Source organism: Micropterus dolomieu, linkage group LG20 (genome assembly GCF_021292245.1).
Source record: "Micropterus dolomieu isolate WLL.071019.BEF.003 ecotype Adirondacks linkage group LG20, ASM2129224v1, whole genome shotgun sequence".
NCBI classification, from domain to species: Eukaryota; Metazoa; Chordata; class Actinopteri; order Centrarchiformes; family Centrarchidae; genus Micropterus; species Micropterus dolomieu.
This window is the reverse complement of record NC_060169.1, coordinates 10,780,568-10,799,790: the sequence shown is the minus strand read 5'-3', so window position 1 is coordinate 10,799,790 and position 19,223 is coordinate 10,780,568. Positions and strand designations below refer to the sequence as shown.

At 40.8% G+C, this 19,223-nt stretch overlaps 3 protein-coding genes across 3 annotated transcripts in view; 1 reads left to right on the top strand and 2 right to left on the bottom strand.

The window, feature by feature from the left end:
* Nucleotides 1-894: 894 nt before the first annotated feature.
* LOC123958885 (aromatase) lies at nt 895-3,845 on the bottom strand. The gene is made up of 9 exons (XM_046032604.1): nt 3,610-3,845; nt 3,332-3,482; nt 3,077-3,231; nt 2,793-2,957; nt 2,545-2,659; nt 2,312-2,423; nt 2,021-2,183; nt 1,539-1,780; nt 895-1,341 (listed from the first exon to the last, which is right to left on the bottom strand). Exons 1-9 carry the CDS (start codon nt 3,803-3,805, stop codon nt 1,084-1,086), a joined length of 1,557 nt encoding a protein of 518 aa, XP_045888560.1. The 5' UTR covers nt 3,806-3,845; the 3' UTR covers nt 895-1,083.
* Nucleotides 3,846-7,677: 3,832 nt separating this feature from the next.
* On the top strand, nt 7,678-12,811 carry gldn (gliomedin). Its single transcript, XM_046032105.1, has 10 exons — nt 7,678-8,312; nt 9,199-9,250; nt 9,339-9,356; nt 9,495-9,593; nt 10,086-10,187; nt 10,369-10,494; nt 10,784-10,867; nt 10,954-11,079; nt 11,266-11,416; nt 11,504-12,811. The coding sequence occupies exons 1-10, from the start codon at nt 7,809-7,811 to the stop codon at nt 11,967-11,969; spliced, it is 1,728 nt and encodes a 575-aa protein (XP_045888061.1). The 5' UTR covers nt 7,678-7,808; the 3' UTR covers nt 11,970-12,811.
* The window catches only part of dmxl2 (Dmx-like 2), a gene marked incomplete at its 5' end in the record, with an annotated part of 41,726 nt that continues 35,038 nt past the window's right edge, over nt 12,536-19,223 (bottom strand). The window contains 2 exons of the mRNA XM_046033237.1: nt 12,536-14,444; nt 15,990-16,207. Coding sequence (XP_045889193.1) covers nt 14,235-14,444; nt 15,990-16,207 — 428 coding nt within the window. The remainder of the gene's footprint in view (nt 14,445-15,989; nt 16,208-19,223) is intronic.

Genomic DNA, 19,223 nt, shown 5'->3' with positions numbered 1-19,223 from the left:
TACACAGCACAAGCAGCTCCCAGTTGTACCAGGTCAGTGGAATTGAGAATGAGACTCTCATGCATCACTGATAGACAGCAGATGGTTAACAGCTCTGGAGGAACTGCACCGCACAGCTGAAAGCCTTATCTACATGAATATTTTCTCTTAGCTTCTACCTCAATACCTCCATCTCTGTTTCTCTTATCTTTCAAACACACAACCAAACAAACATGTTTGCAAGTAGAGCTCCTGTGGACCTTCAGCGTAAACCTTTGAGTGGTCCCGGTGCTTAGAGAGTGGAAGCAATACAAATTGAAACATCTGTGTGTGAAATGTATTGCCACGTTTGCCCAGAGGCAGAGAGCAATTGCACATAATGAACAGATTGGTTGCTATACTTGACTGTGCTGACGACCACATCATTGCGTTATGTGTTGCAGTGCCCCCTCCTGACCAATATTTGTAAATACTCAGACATTGTTCTGGCGCATTTATCTTTGGCTTTTCAAAGTTGGAGTTTTTATGCTTGATTTTTAAGAAATTAAAATTTTTTTTCATAAATGTCTTTTTTAGATAAAATAAAATTAGTTAATATAGCACATTTAGACCATAGACTAAATGCAGCTAACAGAAAATAGCAGACAATTCAAATAAGACTTCAAATATCAATATTTTTAAAAAGAGACAGGAAGTAAAATAATAAACAGTTGAAATAATTTCAGTTTAGGGTGTGTGCTGGTGTAGGAAGAGAGAGTTTTTACACTAATGGTTAGTGTTTACTTGAAAAATGCTTCATATTTTTTGTATTCTAAATATGCGTGATTACATTCAGAAAACAATGAGAAAATGTGCAAAAAGGAAGACAACAACACATAATATTAGGACAATAATTTACATTTACTTCAGTATTTCTAAACTTACATTTCACATAATGCATAATAGTTCAAGTAGAAATACAATGCTAATACATACCAAAATACAAAAGTGGGCTTTGTACAGTTATAAGATAATATAAACAAAGTATTGGAGATAATGTAGTATATGTATATATTCTGCATAAATGTATCGATACAAATGAAGAAAACAATATAGGTCAGAGTCTCAGAGCGTTTGCCAGCTACCTCTCTGCCTGGGTAAAAATCTCATGCTGAGATGTTCGGCCTCCTGCTGATGCTCTACAGGCTGCTGGGAGAGGTTGTTGGTCTGTGGGAGGCAATCCAGGGTCAAGCCCTTATGGGGGCAAACAGAGAACTGGGAGAGCAGTGTCACCAGGATGGATTTCATCATCATCATGGCGATGTGCTTACCAACACAGGCACGAGGGCCAGAGCCGAACGGCTGGAAGTAACGACGCGGGGCCTAAATAAGGACAATGGGGAGGGGCAGAGGACAGATGGCACAGTTGAACCTGATGGAAACATGGTTTCAAATCATCTTTTACACCAAGCCCCGCCCATTTCAAACCATTGTTCTAACTTTGGCTACATTATATTTTATTTTGAGTCTCAGATAGATTGCAGATAGGACAACTGAGCAAGAAATATACATCTACTTACATTTTTTTGAAAGTTTTCCAAACTGAATTCATTGGGTTTGAGGAAAAACTCTGTCCGGTGCATGTGGCCGGTGTTCAGAATGATATTTGTGCCCTTCGGTACCCTGTAGCCATCTATAATGTCATCAGACAGGGCTCGACGCATGGTGAAGTCCACCACAGGGTGGAAGCGCAAGCATTCATTGATGAAGCTCTCCAGCAGCTGCAACTTCTGAACATCCCCGTTCTGAAGCTTTCTCTCACCTATAGCGAGACAATGGCAATGACATATCATACTGTTATATGTCTCTAAAACAGCTTCAACAAAAACTGAACAATACAACCTTCGTGAGTAGGATTTATTGCAGTACTGTTGTATTGGACTGCATTGCTTTTAGCTAGGTGTACTATACATAATAAACTGGCAACTGAGTGTATGACAAACATTTGTTTTGCTTACTTGCACAGTATTTTGTTTTACACATCATGCTCCAAGCTCCTTACCTACAACAGTGTCTATCTCCTGTAGCAGCTTCAGCTCCACATCTGGATTTTGTTTGAGGAGCAGCAGCATGAAGAAGAGGCTGATGGACAGAGTGTCTGGTGCTGCGATCACCATCTCCAGCACACACTGCCTCACATTCTCTGCAGACAGTTCTCCATGGTTCTGAACACACACACACACACACACAGAAAAAGTTAAAAAAGTTAAAGTTATATTTCATTTCTGACATATGGGTTGGAGGAAGTGCTGAAAGGGCTTGAAGAATGAAAAAAAAAAATTCCCAGACTGACCTCTGCAAATATGAGCTCTGCGGTGAAGTTGATGTTGTCCAGTGTATCTGCCTGCTCCACCTCTCGCCTCTTCTGTACTACAAGGCTCTCTATAGCATCTTGCAGCTCCTGGCTGTGAGATAACAAATATATCACACTTGATTATAAAAAAAGCTCCCAGTCACAACAACTAAAGATAGGTTTATGCATGAAAAACATGATAATATGAATGATAAAGTGGTAGAGTGACTCACGCTGCTGTCTTGTGTCTCTGGTGAATCCAGTCAAACTTGAAGTAAATATCTGGTTTGATCAGCACCGTCTGCCATGTGTCAAAATACTTCTGAATCTTCAGCAGAAGTTCTTTCTCTGGACACAGGGTATCAAGAACATAACATGGTAGTGAGTAAGATAAATTCACTGTTTCTTAACTGACCCAAGCTTATTTTACAACTTGGATGATGACTCAAATTAAGTAAGAAATGTATGCATGCCTACTCACCACTCACAGGTACACCCAGGAAGAGTCTGTTGGAGATGTCGACCACAGTGCAGCGCAGCAAACTGAGGACATCCACTTGATCCAAACTGTCCAAGCCGTCTAAGTGAGTCTGTGTGGAGGAGACGCAAACCTCCACTGTCTGCTGCAAGCTCGGACCTGTCAGGGCTGACACAGAAGATGAAGGTTTTAGTGATTAATGTTAGTCACATATTTAGTATCTGAAATCACTGAATAATTGGATCAATCTGAAAGTCTGCAAGGCTGATTAAAGGCTAAAATATTACCTTTGGTAAAATAGGTGCGTATCTTTTTCCAGAGATTTACGTTATTGTTAAATATGATGCCTCGCTCATTCATGCCGATGCAGCTGAGTCCCTGCTTGCTCCCAAAACGTGACGTATAATGTCCATTCTTCAGTACATGGTGCACCGCTGATGCCCTTATGTTAAAAAATATATATATAAATGAAACTACAAATAATCAATTTACAATTGGATTGACCATTTCTTTTTTCATCAGCATTAACAGACATAACCAACCTGCTGAGTATAAGGGTCTCCTCTCCTTTGATCCAAACTCTGACAATGTCTCCATACTTCTTGTTGTAGTAGTTGCTGGCTGTGCCTATACCAGTCCAGAGGAATCTTACATATGACAGAAGTGGCCCCAAACCCAGACAGAAAGAAGGACCTGTCGAGGTAAATGGCAATAAATGTATATCAGCTTATAGCTAATTCAGCGATGAGGTTAAAATAGTAACATAAACTGCGCCAGCACAAGGAAAGAAACTGTTAAAGTGTCCAGATATGTCACCTACCTGGTACACTTTTTTTGTCTGTGTGGCTCCAGGCAACCAGCAGCAGACAGAAAAGCAATATTAGGGTTCTGGTTGCCACAGAGATGCCCGTTGATCCCACTGCAGTGGCATTCGGGGACATGGATACCAGGTTTGCCGCCATGGCATCCAAACCTACAGGAGTCATCGCCCATTCACAAGCAGAAATCAGATCCATGAGAAGGCAGATTTAAGACAACCTACACACGAATGCACAAACCCAGCGACTGCACTGAGTGATGAAAGTTGCCTCAACAATCGTGGGCTTTCTCTTTATATGTTGTCTGTGCTGGTTACGAGCCAGGTCAGGGTAATGCAAAAGCCACAACAGAGCAGGAAAATGGTAAACATTACACTCGTAACCTTGACGGGTTGGATTTGTGCCTGTGCCCTTGAGCGTACAGGATTTAGTTCAGTAGTTGCATGTGGTGCATTCCTATGTTGGCAAAAGCTTCTTTCAAACATTGTATTTGACATTTTGGTGATGAGAAGCAAGTTTTGCTCTTCCTTTGAACATCAAAAGAATCTGATTGGAAATCCTACAAAACATCATGTTATTATAATTATTATTATTATTACAGCTTTATCTTTCTTACAAAATTAAATTCTCTGTTATTTCAAGAAACATTTTTACATCAGTTTTCTCAGATTTTTTTTTCTATAAAAGAAAGAAAAACAAGGGAAAGCTATAGTTAAATTATACATTTAAAAATGTTCACAGTTTTTAAAAAATAGTATATACTATACTTAGGCTCTCATTACAATCTCTTATTTGGAGGGACTGTTTAGAATTGACAGTATTTATGATTACTCCCAGATTCCTCTATCAGACTACCAGTAGGTGGAGAGGCAGAGCAGTGGGCAGCTTTAAACATGAAGTTAAGAAAACAAAATCACATACACTGACTATTATTAGGAGATGACTATGCGTTCTGTAGTTCTAAGCTCTGTAGCAGCTCTTGTGCCTCACTGACTCAGGGCTGTAGCTACCATATTTTGGGGAGGAATCGGAGACCTCAAACGCAGTTGATTTTCTATTTAAAAAAAGTTATACATAATGGGGGTTTTAAAGGCAGATACCATATTTTCTATACCCAAGATCATTAAATGTTAGAGAATTTTCTTTTTTATTCTAGCCTAGGAAAATTAAGAAATACATAAATTAATATAAACTGTACACCGATGCAACAATTTTCCTCACCAGAATTGAAAACAGGGTGAAACGATGAGAACTCTTGTTTTGTTGTGAAACTGTTGTATTAATGAAAAACAATGAAACATCTAAATTAATAGTACTTTAGGAAAATGTTTCAGGTCTCTGCTCAAACTTTTGACCTCAGTATTTTTAACCTCTGTCTTGGCACTGACACCACTATGTACTATTATTGTTTTTTGGTTATTTTTTGTTTCATCAAACTTTAATATTTCTGCAGACGCATCTTCTGTGTCTTTCTTTTATTTTCTTTAATTTTATTATTTAGCAGTTTGTGACAAAGCCAATGCTGTTTGTTCCATTTGCTCGTTCCGTATAAAGGACTCAGTGAATTCACTCACCGCCCACTTTCGAGTCCAAGAATGTGCACTGTTCAATTGGCCGACTGTGTTTTGAGGCCTGGCCTTGATAACGATGCCCTGTACGATGGCTTAGACCTAGATTGTTCTGCATGATTAAGCTGAGACAACTGCCCTGTTTTTTCCAAAAACAGAAGTTAATGTAACCTTGTCTCTGGGCTCTGAGTTGTGGTCAACCACATCTTTGTCTCCACCACATAAGTGGGGAGTTGTTCAGATTTGAACAAACGCGACTAATGGAAAGATGGAGAAAAGTACTTACATGTATGATGTACGCCCTTTTTTACCTTCACTTTTACATTATCACCCTGCTTGTACAGAGGGGACGTTCCACATGTACATGTATCTGACCACTGTGGTTGAAGAGTATGATTAGATGTTCCTTAGTAAATGTTGTAAAACAGAAACTTGTTAACTTATGATAACAAATCAGAGGGGTATGACATGCAGCAAAATTTAATGACCATACACTGTGTAACAACAAACCTGAGGAATTGATCCCACAAGTCAGATTTAAAGGAGCACTAAAAAGTTGGCAAAAAGATATGATAACAGCTAGAAGATGAACAACTCTCTCACAAAACATTAGGAGTCATGTGCCAAAGAGAGTGTGGCTTTATTGTTTGTTCCATCTCTACACTTACATAATAGACTTTCCTTACATAACATACTTAACTTGAAAATCTGAGTTTCTCATTTTGTTCAATTAAAATTCAGGCTGTTTTAGACATCAAATAAATGCATTTTTTAAAATTTTTATTGACTTCTTTATTGATTTTCCATTGTGTGCCATTTTACTGATTTAATGTAATCTATTCTGATATTTTATTCTATGGCTTTGCTGAATTGTGGCATTCAAATAATAGTACATTTTGAACTTGTGAAACTACTTAGATAACAGTGTAAAGAAGAAAAAAAAGACCCTAAGTCTCAAAGAGATTAGGTGGGTGGGAGGATAAAGTTTGTAGGAAAACACGTCATGTCATCTGGCTGTCCTTGGCCTGGAGCAGCAAAGACGGACATGGACCTCTCAGTCCTGTGGTAGGAAGAGAGATAAGGCTGCTTTCCCAGCAGCTGCACCACAGGAAGAAGGAAACAGAACCAGAAAAGATCAATCAAAAGAATCAAGAGGTGGAGAAGATTTTTGTGGACATGTCGACATATTTACACCACATGGTTCATGTTGATGTAATGAATCCTCGCTTTATCTGAATCATTTAGCAGCTTTGCAAACATTACAGTGTTCAAAATCGAATCCATAGAGAAATTTGAATCAGATATCTATGTAAGAAATGGTTGCTTTCCTCTGCCTTTTGAATGAGTGAATGTGAGACAACAAAGGAACCATCTCAGTGCCCTCAAGACTTATGTGTGCATCTACACATCTGCTGGAGCAATTCAGGCTGTCCAACAACTGTCTGTCAGTGACCTACAGCCCCAGGCAGGAGCCCAAACTACAGTCCGGTCAACAGAACTCAGGACCTGAATCTAACATCAATGTTCCATGTCTACTCTCTCTCTCTCTACCTCTTGTGTGTGTGTAGGGCAGCTACAGGAATAAAACACAACTCCACATCACCAAAGAGGAATTAACTGTATTGCAACTGAAGCAGTTACATGGGCAATTATAGAAAATACACCTACACAAGTCAAAAAAAGAGACAGTACTAACTCCCTTTAACAGTGAAGAAGGTTTGAAATGCCTGGAATTTTATTTCTGCTAAACTGTCATTTGTCTAATAAAATGTCCCTTTTCTGGCCCAAATCAAAGCAATGGAAATGGGTCATTGCTGCAGTTGGTGGATGGAAACTATGAGGATGTGACAAGGACCAGCGCCTAGGGGGACTAGTGAAGGGAGGATACAGGAGTTGGGGAAGAGAGGAGAGAGGGCATAAACCAACTCAGTGGAAACTATAATGATGTTAATGCATTTTGATGTGATGTGATTGGTTCTGTTATAATAATAATAATAGCAGATGGGGAGAATAATAATAAACACGTACGTAACCATCAATGACCAGTCAGTTTGTCTGGTGAATTCATGCTTTTGCTTTTGTTATGTATGTGAGTGCTTTCATGCGTACATCATACATATGTGCATATCCTTCTGTGTGCGTGTGTGTGTGTTTGTGTGTATGTGTGTCTGTCTGCCCACGGCAGTGCAGTAGAATGGGTTATGCTGAATATAAATCAGGTGACTGAACAGGCGGGGGTTTCTTCCCAGACAAGCCCAGAAGATTGTGTAATGCCCACTCCTACATTACTGGTTTGCGTTTGCATGTACACACACACACACACACACACACGTACACACAACCCCATTCTCCACTTGGAGAACAACACAAAAAGCACTGTATTTACCAGTCTGCCTTCAGATAGACCACCCCGGTGGAGCACAGACACTGAAGCTGACTGGACTCCATTTGGAGCTTTCAAATAATTTGGACAGGACCTTGAATTTAAGCAAAGGACTTCCTTCCTGTTGGAGTAGTCCAACTTGGTTTGATTTGATTTTCGGTAGGAGCATCTTGGACTACATCTGCACTGTTTGACTTTCATCTTTTCTTTGTCTGTTCACTGCTGTGCTGGAATTGTATCCCCCCTGTGAATGCTGAAGTTGGTGGGTGATCCTCAGAAAACAGGAGGTGAGGTGGTAACCATGTGGATCCCAACCCCCAGCATGACTCTCCCTCAGCGGATGGTGCTGTATGGGACATGTCTTGTGGCGTTGATGAACTCTGTGGGCCTTCTGGTGCTCTTGGTCCAGCAGAATCAGCAACGTGCCTGGCTAGAGCAGACAGGGACAAGGCTGACTGAGGTGGAGCAGAGCTCGGTGGTGGAGTTCCTCCAGGAGGTGCCAAGAGGAGCGGCGGGGATGCGGGCAAGCGTAGCGGAACACCCGCAACACCAGTACCAATACTCCAGAAATAAGCGAAGTGAAGAGCTGGAGAAGGAGCTGCAGCAGGAGCTTCACCACGAGGTCAGCCAGGAGGTGGGAGAGGAAACAGAGAAGAAGATGAAGCTGAAGCACAAGCACCGACACAGCCAGAGTTACCACAAGGCACACATGCAGGATGACATGATGATGATGATGACTTACTCCATGGTCCCGGTGAGATGAGATACCTGCTGGTGGATTGTAGATGAGATAGAAAGAGTGAGGGAATGCAGGCAAATAGATTTATAAATGTGAAAACATTATTTTGTCATTCCTGACTAATGTTGGAACACCAACTGTTTAAAATGTGCACTGGTCCTGGGGCCTGTGACCATCAGGGGCATCAAGGTTTCAGTTCCAGTTTATGGTAATTTGATTAATTGTAAATTTGCTTAGTGATGCCTAATGCTCCACTAGCACAGTACAAACTGAAATAATAGGGGCCTTCAACCAGCATTATTACGTAATCTCTTGGCACAAGTAAATTTTTTAGATACTTGTATGTACTTGAGTATTTCTATTTTGTGCTATTTTATGCTTCTACTCCACAAAATCAGAGGAAAATATTGAATGTTTTACTTCACATTTGACAGCTATAAGTTACTTTGTAGATCAAGATTCTACACACAAAACATGATCAAAATCAATAAATATTTATAAATATTAATGTTTATAAATTGCCTAACAGCATTTAAGTTTAGTTTGATTGGCTACAGCAATAACATGTTTCTTAAATGTTTAGTATCAGAAATAAAAATCCTATATTATAAAAACACAGCTATAGACATTGCTGCTGCAAGAGTCCTTTTACTTTTGATACTTTAAATATATTTTGCTGATAATACTTACGTAACATTTTAGGTTTTATTTGTAATGGTGTATTTTTATAGTAGTATTATTGCTACTTTTACTTAAGTAAAGGATCTTAATGCTTCTTCCATCACTGCTGAAACGGGAGGGGTCAATGGGGGCATCATAGCTCATTTTTGCTTCAGGGCCCTGTAGTTGGTTAATCTGACCATGTTGCTAAAAATTAAATGCATATATTTTTACTCTGCAGATCAAATTATTGATAGACATTTGCAACAGCACCAAGGGAGTCTGTATAGCCGGTATGTCTCACTCACATACTTCAAACTACCTACTCATGTCCATAATATCAAATTTTATTCACCAACATCTTCAAACCTTCTGTTGCAGGACCCCCAGGACCTCCTGGCAAGTGAACTCTTAATTCTGGATCCAAATTTAAATTCTAGCTGTACTGTGTCTCCTTTGTGATTTAGTGACCCATATATTTGCTGAAATGTGTTTTTCCATTCAGCCTGTGGTGAAGATTTCTTTGTGTTACTGCAGGTTTGCCTGGTGCGGACGGTATGCCCGGCCACAATGGGACTGATGGCATCCCAGGACTGAATGGACTGCCCGGGGCTGATGGGAAAAGAGGGAAAAAAGGTAAGGAAATAGTGAGCATATTCTGTTTTTACTCACCATCCGTTTTTATTTAAACCTCGGGCAATGCTGGACATTTTAGTGAAGAACTACGGGTACAATGTACAAGTCACAGGGTTGAGTGTAACCTGCGGGTTAAAACACCAAAAAGCACACAAAGATAAAAACTCAAAACATACCAGCACACCCGGTTTCCTGATATATCCATGTATCATAATGACATCAGATTTTTTTCACAGTGGATTCTACTTGTAATATATAAATGACTGAAGAGCTTGAAACAGCTGTCTTTCTAACCACATTCTCAGCTAATATGGGCTTTGGCTAAATGAACCAGAAATATTCTCCCACTTCGCTCTGTTCTCCTCCACAGTGGATGGCGTGATTCACCCGAGCAAGTCAATGGAATAATTCATAACAATTTTAACAATAGGGCAAAGTGTATTGAGGACATGAATGCAGTCTTAGAGCCATTTTGCATAATGTCCTCCTCAGGGCTGCCAGGTGAGACAGGAGAACCAGGTGAAAAAGGAGAGCGAGGAGAGCCTGGTCCGCCTGGAGAGAACGGACAACCATCCAATGACGTCATTATTGAGGGCAAGTAGAGCTTTAAAACCCATGACTTGGTGTCACTTGAACTGTTTTTCATCCCTAACTTTAAATGAAAATAATGTTGGATGTAAACAATTGCAAACATTTCTTTCAGATCTGGAACATCCTCACAATAATCTACTTTTACACCCAGAGAGTTTAGATGTTGTCCTCTCTTCTTGTGCAGGTCCTCCTGGTCCTCCTGGTCCTCCAGGACCTCCTGGCCTTATGGGCCCTCCTGGACCTCCAGGCCCTCAGGGGCCTCCCAGAATAAGGCACCACCGAGCCAACCTTCAGGCCGCTCAGACCCTGAGTAAGAGCCCTTTTTTGACCTTTATCAAACAGTTGAGATTGAAAGGTCATCCTTAACCTTGGAAACAGTAGCTGTCAAAACAATCTCATCAGCTGATAGCTGGTGCTCTCGATCATATCAAACAATCTTCCTTCAGCAGATGGGGAGAAGATCCGCTGAGGATGATCGTGTGACATGATCGAAAGCACCAGAACAGCTACTACCTGGACCTTGTGGTGAGATTGTTTAGTCAAGTAGGGCTACACACCTGATCAGGGTGAATAATGTAAGATGAACTTGTTTCTAACAGGGCCCTTACACGCAGTTTCAAATGATGAAAAGTCGTCTGTAAAGGAGGCTGTGAAACTACATGACAGGCCAGCTAAGAAGAACGGTGGGTTTTCAGAGAAGTTAGTCTACATGCTCAGTACATGCTATGTGGTAGAGAGCATTTAAGCTTGTTATTTTGTTTCCCCTCAGAGTGCCTGATTAAGTCTCTGATCAACCCCAGGAATGTGACAAAGATGGAGAGCACATTTGGCACATGGATGAAAGACACCGCTCAGCTAAATGATGAGCGAATATGGGTGGCAGAACACTTTTCTGGTAGGTTGGTTACAGAGGACCATCTGCATGGATACTGATAGAAGTGATATTAAACTTTGTCTTTCAAATCCAGGTCAAGGCTCTGTGTGTCAAATCTCCTACAGGAATGTTAGACTATAGGATCTAAAAGCTGCACAGTTTTATTAAAGCAGTTTGCAGTGAACATTTTGCTCGTCATGCCCCCAGGTCGTGTGGTGAAGGAGTATAAAAGCATTGCCTCCTTCCAGAACAGCAGCAGTGACATTGTGGATGTTAGAAAGTTCTACCAAGGCTGCGGACACACGGTCCACAATGGTTCGTTCTATTATCATATTGCTGGTACTTCCAGCATTGCCAGGTAGGACCAACACAGTGCAATGCTTTGCTATCGTTTCCATTTATTCCAATGCCTCCGGTTAACAACTCACTGCTTGTTTGTTTACAGATTTGACTTTGATACCAAGAGGCTTCACACTCTCACTATAGACAATGCTTTGTACCACAATCTCGCCTACCTGCTCCACAACTCCAAGACATACTTCAAACTGGCAGCAGATGAGAACGGCTTGTGGCTGATTTTTGCCTCCAGTGTAGATGAGAGCATCATGGTGGCCCAGCTGGACCAGAAGACCTTCTCTGTCACATCCTACATCAACACCACTTACCCCCGCACCAAGGCGGGCAATGCCTTCATCGCCTGTGGTGTCTTGTATGTCACCGACACAAAGGACACCAGAGTCACCTTTGCTTTCGACCTGCTGAAGGGAAAGCCAGTCAATGTGACTTTTGACTTGAGGTCTCCAGGTGGAGTGCTGGCGATGCTCTCCTACAGCCCCAAGGACAGACACCTGTATGTGTGGGACCACAGCTACGTCAGGCTCTACGTGGTCCACTTCATCTCTGATGAGTGAGAAACATCCTGTCGGAACATGACAGACAACATGCAGACATAACTGCTACATAGTGAGCAAAATGCCTGCTGACCAACTATTCACTCCATCTTTGGATATTATAGTAATAATTTTAAGGTTTTCAAGAGAGATGTACACCTCAGTCTCAACTTTATCAACCGGTAGAGCATTGCTGTCACATGCTAAAAACAAGTTTCACTAGAGGGAAATCAGTTTTTGGTCCATAATTATTGTGATACTGTCAAAAATAAATACTGCTATATTTATATCCTATCCGCAATGTACACAAGAGATTTTGGAGTTACTAATGGTGTGAAAACATTATATCATTTCGTATCAAACAGTTCACAATTTATACAAATTGAACTTATAACTCTTTGTTGTAAGTTGTTAATTATTTAGTGTATTTGCATGACTATGATCTTTTATGTATTTTTTTATATAGATATGTTATCCCCACTGACATTCTGTATAGATAGTCCACCTGCATTTGTAATGAAGCATGGTCCCTGGTTACTTATTCCTCTCGACAGAAAAGAAAGAAAAACAGTGCCATATCACCCTGATGAAATAAAAAGAATTTATTCACTTTACAAAGGTAAAACTCTGACAATGACCTGTTCTCTCACACACCTCCAGGCTCAAGTGCCCTAATAAGCGTCTACCCATGATATTGGCTTCTTTTGCATTATTACATGCACACACACATACACACCAGACACCAGTAGGACCATCGGTAAAACACATACAGTACACATAGTGGGCAGAAAGAGGGAGAGAAACACAAATCTCTTTAATAAATACCATACATACACTTAACAAAAGTTACAACTAATCCAGCTGGTATGATACAAACCAAAAATAAAGAAATGCTTTCATGTTTGTACAAGCTGTTGTGGTATTTCATATATATATATATATTTATATAATTTATATATTAAAACTATTTTAAACTTTTTACTACTAGGCCAAATAAAGCCAGACATTCATTTGTATTTAACAGTTTCTTCTTCAATAACGTATTTATTTGAAATAAACTTTTAGTGTCTCCAGAATTTGAGTGCAAATATCTATTCCTTATGGATAAAACAGTAAAAACAACTAGCGAGGTAACACACACTTACATACAGTAGACTGTGTTGCACATCTCCCAGGAGATACAGTAAAACCCCTTACATTCCTAAAATAAAAAGGCAATACATTAAATAGATTTACAAAGGAATGGTCAACCAATCAAACACACAAACATATAAATAAGTCAAATAATAAAAGTATAGTTAATAAAAAAACAAAAACAAATTCAAGAATATCTTGTGCAAAACCAGAAGTGAACCTTTGTGTTTCTGCTCTGGGTGGGTGGGCGTTCAGCTTTGGACCAGACAGATGGAAACACTGAAATCACAGTCACAGGAGTAAAACAAATCATCTTTCAAACAGAAATGTTCTAGCAGTGAGTCTGCCACACAAACAGGCATTTGAGGGCAGGTGGGCAGGCAGGCATACAGATGGCAGACACAGCAGTGTGACCACACACTTGGGGACCAAACCAGGCTGGGTCTAGCCCAAACCTGGAGAGGCCAGAGTGAGTGATGGGCAGCCAGTGAAATAGAGGGTGAGGGCAGGGGTTGTCACTATAGGAGCATCAACTCTTCCATAAGGGCTGAGAAAAAGGGGGGGGGGGGGGGGGGGGGGGGGGGGGGAGCAAAACCATTTAAACAAAATGCAGATTCCAACAACTCGATTCACACTGGAAACCACTGACTTAATAACAAACCACAGTGCTGGATACAGTAGATGCTAAGAGATTTCAGCTGTGGGCACAAAATGACGACAGTTACACACTTTTAAAATTTTTGCTTGAGCACTTTTACAGAGCACTATCAATAGACCTGTGATTGCACTGCGTAACGAGAACAGGACATGCATAGCTTCCCTATGGACACACTCTAAGAGTAGAGATTCTTCAATAAAATTACAATAAATCTAGCTTTAAAATCAAGTATGATACCTTTTGCTTGTAACTTTGCTTTCAACCTTTGAGGAAATAAAATATTTGCAGCTCCGTTTTTCATTCTGTATATGATTTACATCACCAGTAAACCCATGAACACTGCACACTCTGAAAGATGCCAAAAGCATGGTGATCTTTTGACCAACTCTTCCCCATCAATTATACTATTAATGCCTAGTGAGTATTACGTAAGCTTTTTGTGTTTTATCTTTCTGTCTCTTTCCTCTTTGGACACTCAAAACTGGAATTCGGCGTTACAGGATATCGACCAAGCTGCTGGGGATATTGTAGCGGTCAGGGAGGACCCTCATCTTCAGGGTGCCGTCTGCTCCACAGGTGAAGATGCGGTTACCGGGACGCGTCTCTACCTGCATGACGCCTGCACCGATGTTGCGGAAGATGGACTGCTTGGCATGCTCGGTGCTAAAAGAGTGCATGAGCCCGTGGCCGGCTAACTTCCACACCTGGAGACAGAGAAAGTAGAGGGAGAGAGGATGGAACGGTTGTTAAGTATCTTTTCTTCTTTTCACACCAGTCTACTGTTCTTTGTTATTTACATTATGCGGAGCCTGCAAAAGCCACTGTCAAGTGCCAAATTCACTGTGAGTGCTGTGACACTGTGGTGTGAAAATAATTTTTGTCCAAAACAAGTTCATCCAATTAATAACACTTGATAATCAAGCTAACTAAAGTCTCACCATAACCAGCATGGTATCATGAGCAGAACTCGGCGCTATGAAGAGGCTACGAAAGGCTAAGCCTCCTGAAAGTTGTCATGTTTTTTGGTGGAAATTGTGTCTTAGACATTGCTCTGTGAATAGATATCTCAGAACCTGTTGTTTCTGGCACGTCACGCCGCTGCCACTTGGTGATTTTATCAATTAATATACTTTGGAGCAAATAAGCCCAAACTTACCACAGAAACACAAATCCTGAACTGCCTTAATAACTCATCACTCTGAAACTCTTGTTCCAGTCCTAGGTTGCGAAGCTGTTTCAGGAACATGTCCAGCTGAACCGAAGCCGTGGTTACAGACCCACCCTACTCTGCTTCTGATTGGCTAGTAGTTCTTAACTAGGTACTGCGCATGTGCAACTGCCAACATGATCAAATAGAAGTGAGATGATTCACTCGGTAGCTAAAACGGAGCGTTCAAGCCACAGGGTAAAAAGAGGTGCTGCAGCAATGTGCAGTATGAAAAAATATGTATGTAAACCTGTTCTGGTACAACCACTTGATGGTGGGGTGAAAAGTTCAACTAACAAATGAATGTGCAAATTGATTCAACTGAAGAACCAGATGAATCTGAATGAAAAACAAAAAGGAAATTTGTATCTTGGGTAGCGAAATAATACATTATCTTTGAGCTGGACGGAAAATTATACTGCAAAGCATGTACAACATACACCTCGATAGCACATCAAGTTCACTAGTTCAAGGCAGCACATCCAACAAAACAATGGGACTAGACAAGCACTGGAGCTTAAAGCAACATGAGCAGGCAGCACAACAACATAATGCAGTGGAGGCTGCAAGAGCAGGTACCCCCACTGACCGGCAGATGAACACCTCTAACTTCAACTCTTTAAACATTCTTTTATGTAACCTTTTCATTATTAAACTGTAGAGTTACTTAATCACTCAAAATATAAAGGTGCCTAAAATGCCAAGCTGATGCCTGGTTGCCAGCCTGGCAACCACTTTTCAAAGTTAGTGGTGAGCCCTGTGTAGCCATTGATTTGAGAAGTGCCTTGCCTCTCCAACCATCGGATGGGTCAGCTACAATAGGGTGCTGTTTATGCAGGGGATGTCGGATTACCGGAGCTTATTAATAATGGGCGGGATGACTGCCTTTGCAGTTTTTTCACCATTTCATTCATCAAGCGATTTTCTGATTTTATCAAGTAGGTCTGTACTCTAAATAAGACATTAATCCTCACTTCACAATAAAAGTATTACTGTAGAAAATTATGTTTTGTCAGTAAGTGAGTGATGGAGCACGTGTCACCTTCATGTTGCCCTCTGCAGAGCCAGTAACAAAGAAGTCCTCAAAGGCATCCAGTGCAAGGGCCTTGATAGCTGAGTCATGGGCCTGGAAAGTGTGGAGCAGCTGCCTCTGGCGGATGTCAAACACACACACAAAGCCCTTTCTGCCTCCAGTGATCAGCAGCTGCTGTCTAGGAGCATACTGCAGCACAGTGGCCCCGTTCTCATGGCAGGGGAACGCTGAAGGGGTGGGTGGGAAGAAATGTGAAATTGGATCACAAAACAACTGTATGCAAGGAAAAATCATTAAAATACGCTTGTTTGCATTCGGGATTTATTACCGTGGACCATGGTATTGCTAGGTGAAATCAGAGTATCCCACAGGCAAACATTTCTGTGGATAAAGTAAACCAAGGATAATATAAGACAGTCAATACCAACAGAGAAAGATTAGTGTTGGTTTAATAGTGTTGTTTCTCAGTGCAGATGCAGACCTGTTATCATTGGACTGCCCAGCCGTGGCGATGAGGCTGGAGGACGTGATGAAGGCAAAATCACCGCAGGTCTTAGTGTGGCACTGCCAACTCTGTCGGCAAGAAAAGGACAAGTAAAACAAATATATTCACTTTAATGATTCATATTTAGGGTTTTGTTGGTCTAAAGATGTATAGGAGTGTGCTGGGGTGGTGATTAAGGAGGTGGGAGGTGACCTCACCAGGTAGGGTTTGGGGTTGGACGAAGTCTGGTTGACCTGCCAGAGACTGAGGAAGCCCTCTCCGTCAGCAACTCCACACTTCAAGAAGAGGACAGAGCAATCAGAACAATCACACCAAATAGATAAAACACAGATGTTGCAATATGTTTGTGTGTGTGTGTGTGTGTGTGTGTGTGTGTGTGTGTGTGTGTGTGTGTGTGTGTGTGTGTGTGTGTGTGTGTGTGTGTGTGTGTGTGTGTGTGTGTGTGTGTGTACCTTATTGCCCTGGGAGTTGAAATACAGCCGGGTGACTCTAGCATTGCCTGCTTGTCTGAAGCAAATGAGCTGCTGAGGTCTGTTCCATTCAAACATTCTCACACTACCGTCCTGAGCCCCTGTCATGTCTGAAGCGTGCACACACACACAAACATACAGAGAGAAAAGGCGAAGGGAGAGAGATGGAGGCAGACAGAGGGGGAGAGAAATTTACCAAAAGATGATCACAAATAAACTGTATACTGGTGATGGCCTCATATGCAAAGGCTTCAGTGTGGGCACTTACAATACTGATAGATGGGATGGGATGTCATTCGCTTCACATTATTTAGATTCCTTTTCATAATCTGAAAAACATCAATAAAAACTTCAGTTTATCTCACAACGCATAATGTTAAGAAGATGAATTATAGATTTTAGGTAAAAAAACCTTCACCTGTGTTCTGTAGGAATTTGTTTAATGATAAATGCTTATCGATGATGCTGTTAAACTGACAAACAAATAAGTCAGAGGTTTCTCTTGTTTTAATAAAAAAAAGATCACTTGCTCACTGGTACAAAAAAACAAAAAGAAAACACGATATGAACATTTGAATATTAATAAGCCGAATTACACCAACTAAAATTAAACTGATTTCATCTGCTTTCAGAGCTTTCACCTTAACTGAAAGTCTGTGCTTTATATATTATAGACTCAAAGACCACTCATACATCCTCTTGAGTGTCCACTGTTGCTGTCATGATATGCTGCACATCAGAAGATGAGGATCGACTGACTATCAATCTCCACTAACCAAACACCACTGCACAATCAAGAAAACCCCTTTCTGTAATATGCTGAACCTGTAAGACATCCTCTGTCCAGTCTTCCTTAAGTGTCTCACACTCAACAACGTCAACATGGCTAGGACATGGAGAACCCTGACTGTGTTTAAGTGTGACGCAAATCTGTACCTTGGGTAGCCGGCTGTGAGAGTGGCTGCTATCTGTGTTTATATGCGTCCATCTCTGCCATGCAAACGCACCCCTTCTTTGTATCAGCCTCCATAGACTCAGCAGGGAACTGTTTAGGCGGCATGACTCAGTTTGACAAAACATTGATAAAATAAAAAATACAAACGTCTACTGAAAATGTGCAGGGGGTACAACCTGCAGAGTTAAATCCTAGTAGTCAATTGCCTTCCTGTTTATGTTTGGTGTTAATAACATGAACATTTATTCATTTAGCTGACGCTTTTATCCAAAGCGACGTACAATTGCTATACATGCACGCCTCTGGAGCAACTAGGGGTTAAGTGTCTTGCTCATTGGTGTCCAACAGTGGATTTGAACCAAGGTCTCTCACACCAAAGAAAATTAAATCTAAAACTTTACTAATGCATCTATTGTGGAGCACAGACATTCGAAATACAAAGACTGCAGTGTGACAGCACATATTCAATGCCATCTATAGGGATCAAAACAGAACTTAGTTTCCACTTCTCGTGTCTTTGTGTCCATCTGTGTTTGCAGTGCATAGACTCGTACCACACTGGCTCCCATGCTGGTCTGCCCACTGCCGAGCCATGGCATGGATGCAGAGACTGCCATCTGTGGTGGTGCAAAGGGGACAGAGCTAGCCTGGGCAATGTTGGTATGAGAAGAACGATAGTCTATGTCGTCGGAGCTGTAAAACAAAAAAACATCACTCGTCATTGAAAATGTTTAGTTTAGTTTAAAGTTTAAAACATGGACATTCACACACAAAATATTTAAGTCAGCCAGTTACTTACCGGGTTTCTGCATGGTTCACCATGTTAAGTTTAAGATTTTCATACCACATAGAATGCAATATATACTTGGTTTAAAATCACAACACTTCCCAGCAGTATATAACAATAATTTGTTACGATATAATTAAGTAAAGACCTGGACCCAGAAATGCTGCAGTAAATGATGATGGCATTAACCATTTAATAATGATTCATTCATTTAAGTTTTTGCTAAAATGAACACTTGCCCATAGTGATATGATGATCTTAGGAAAACACAATACACTGTGGCAACAATCTCAGTTTTAGTTTATAAGTGTGTAACTTCTCCCAAGAGCACAAAAATATTTTATAATTATCATTACAGCCTACAGCAGGCCTATGGCATTTCCTGTACAGTGACACCCTGTATTGCCTACAGAAAGCCTGGAAGATGAGATAAACAAGACCTTTATCAGGATAAACCTCAGAAAGCGTTTATTCTACTATTCAGTGTGGAATTAATTACATTTTTTATGCAAATTTATTTTTGCAT

Excerpts from the sequence above, each read along its gene's own strand:
- LOC123958885 (XM_046032604.1), bottom strand. The coding sequence starts at position 3,805 with ATGGATCTGATTTCTGCTTGTGAATGGGCGATGACTCCTGTAGGTTTG. Across the intron at positions 2,424-2,544 it reads CAGAGACACAAGACAGCAGC|CCAGGAGCTGCAAGATGCTA; the intron begins GTGAGTCACTCT and ends GTTATCTCACAG. Across the intron at positions 2,184-2,311 it reads CAGAGCTCATATTTGCAGAG|AACCATGGAGAACTGTCTGC; the intron begins GTCAGTCTGGGA and ends GTGTGTGTTCAG.
- gldn (XM_046032105.1), top strand. The coding sequence starts at position 7,809 with ATGCTGAAGTTGGTGGGTGATCCTCAGAAAACAGGAGGTGAGGTGGTA. Across the intron at positions 9,594-10,085 it reads TGGGAAAAGAGGGAAAAAAG|GGCTGCCAGGTGAGACAGGA; the intron begins GTAAGGAAATAG and ends TGTCCTCCTCAG. Across the intron at positions 11,417-11,503 it reads GGTACTTCCAGCATTGCCAG|ATTTGACTTTGATACCAAGA; the intron begins GTAGGACCAACA and ends GTTTGTTTACAG.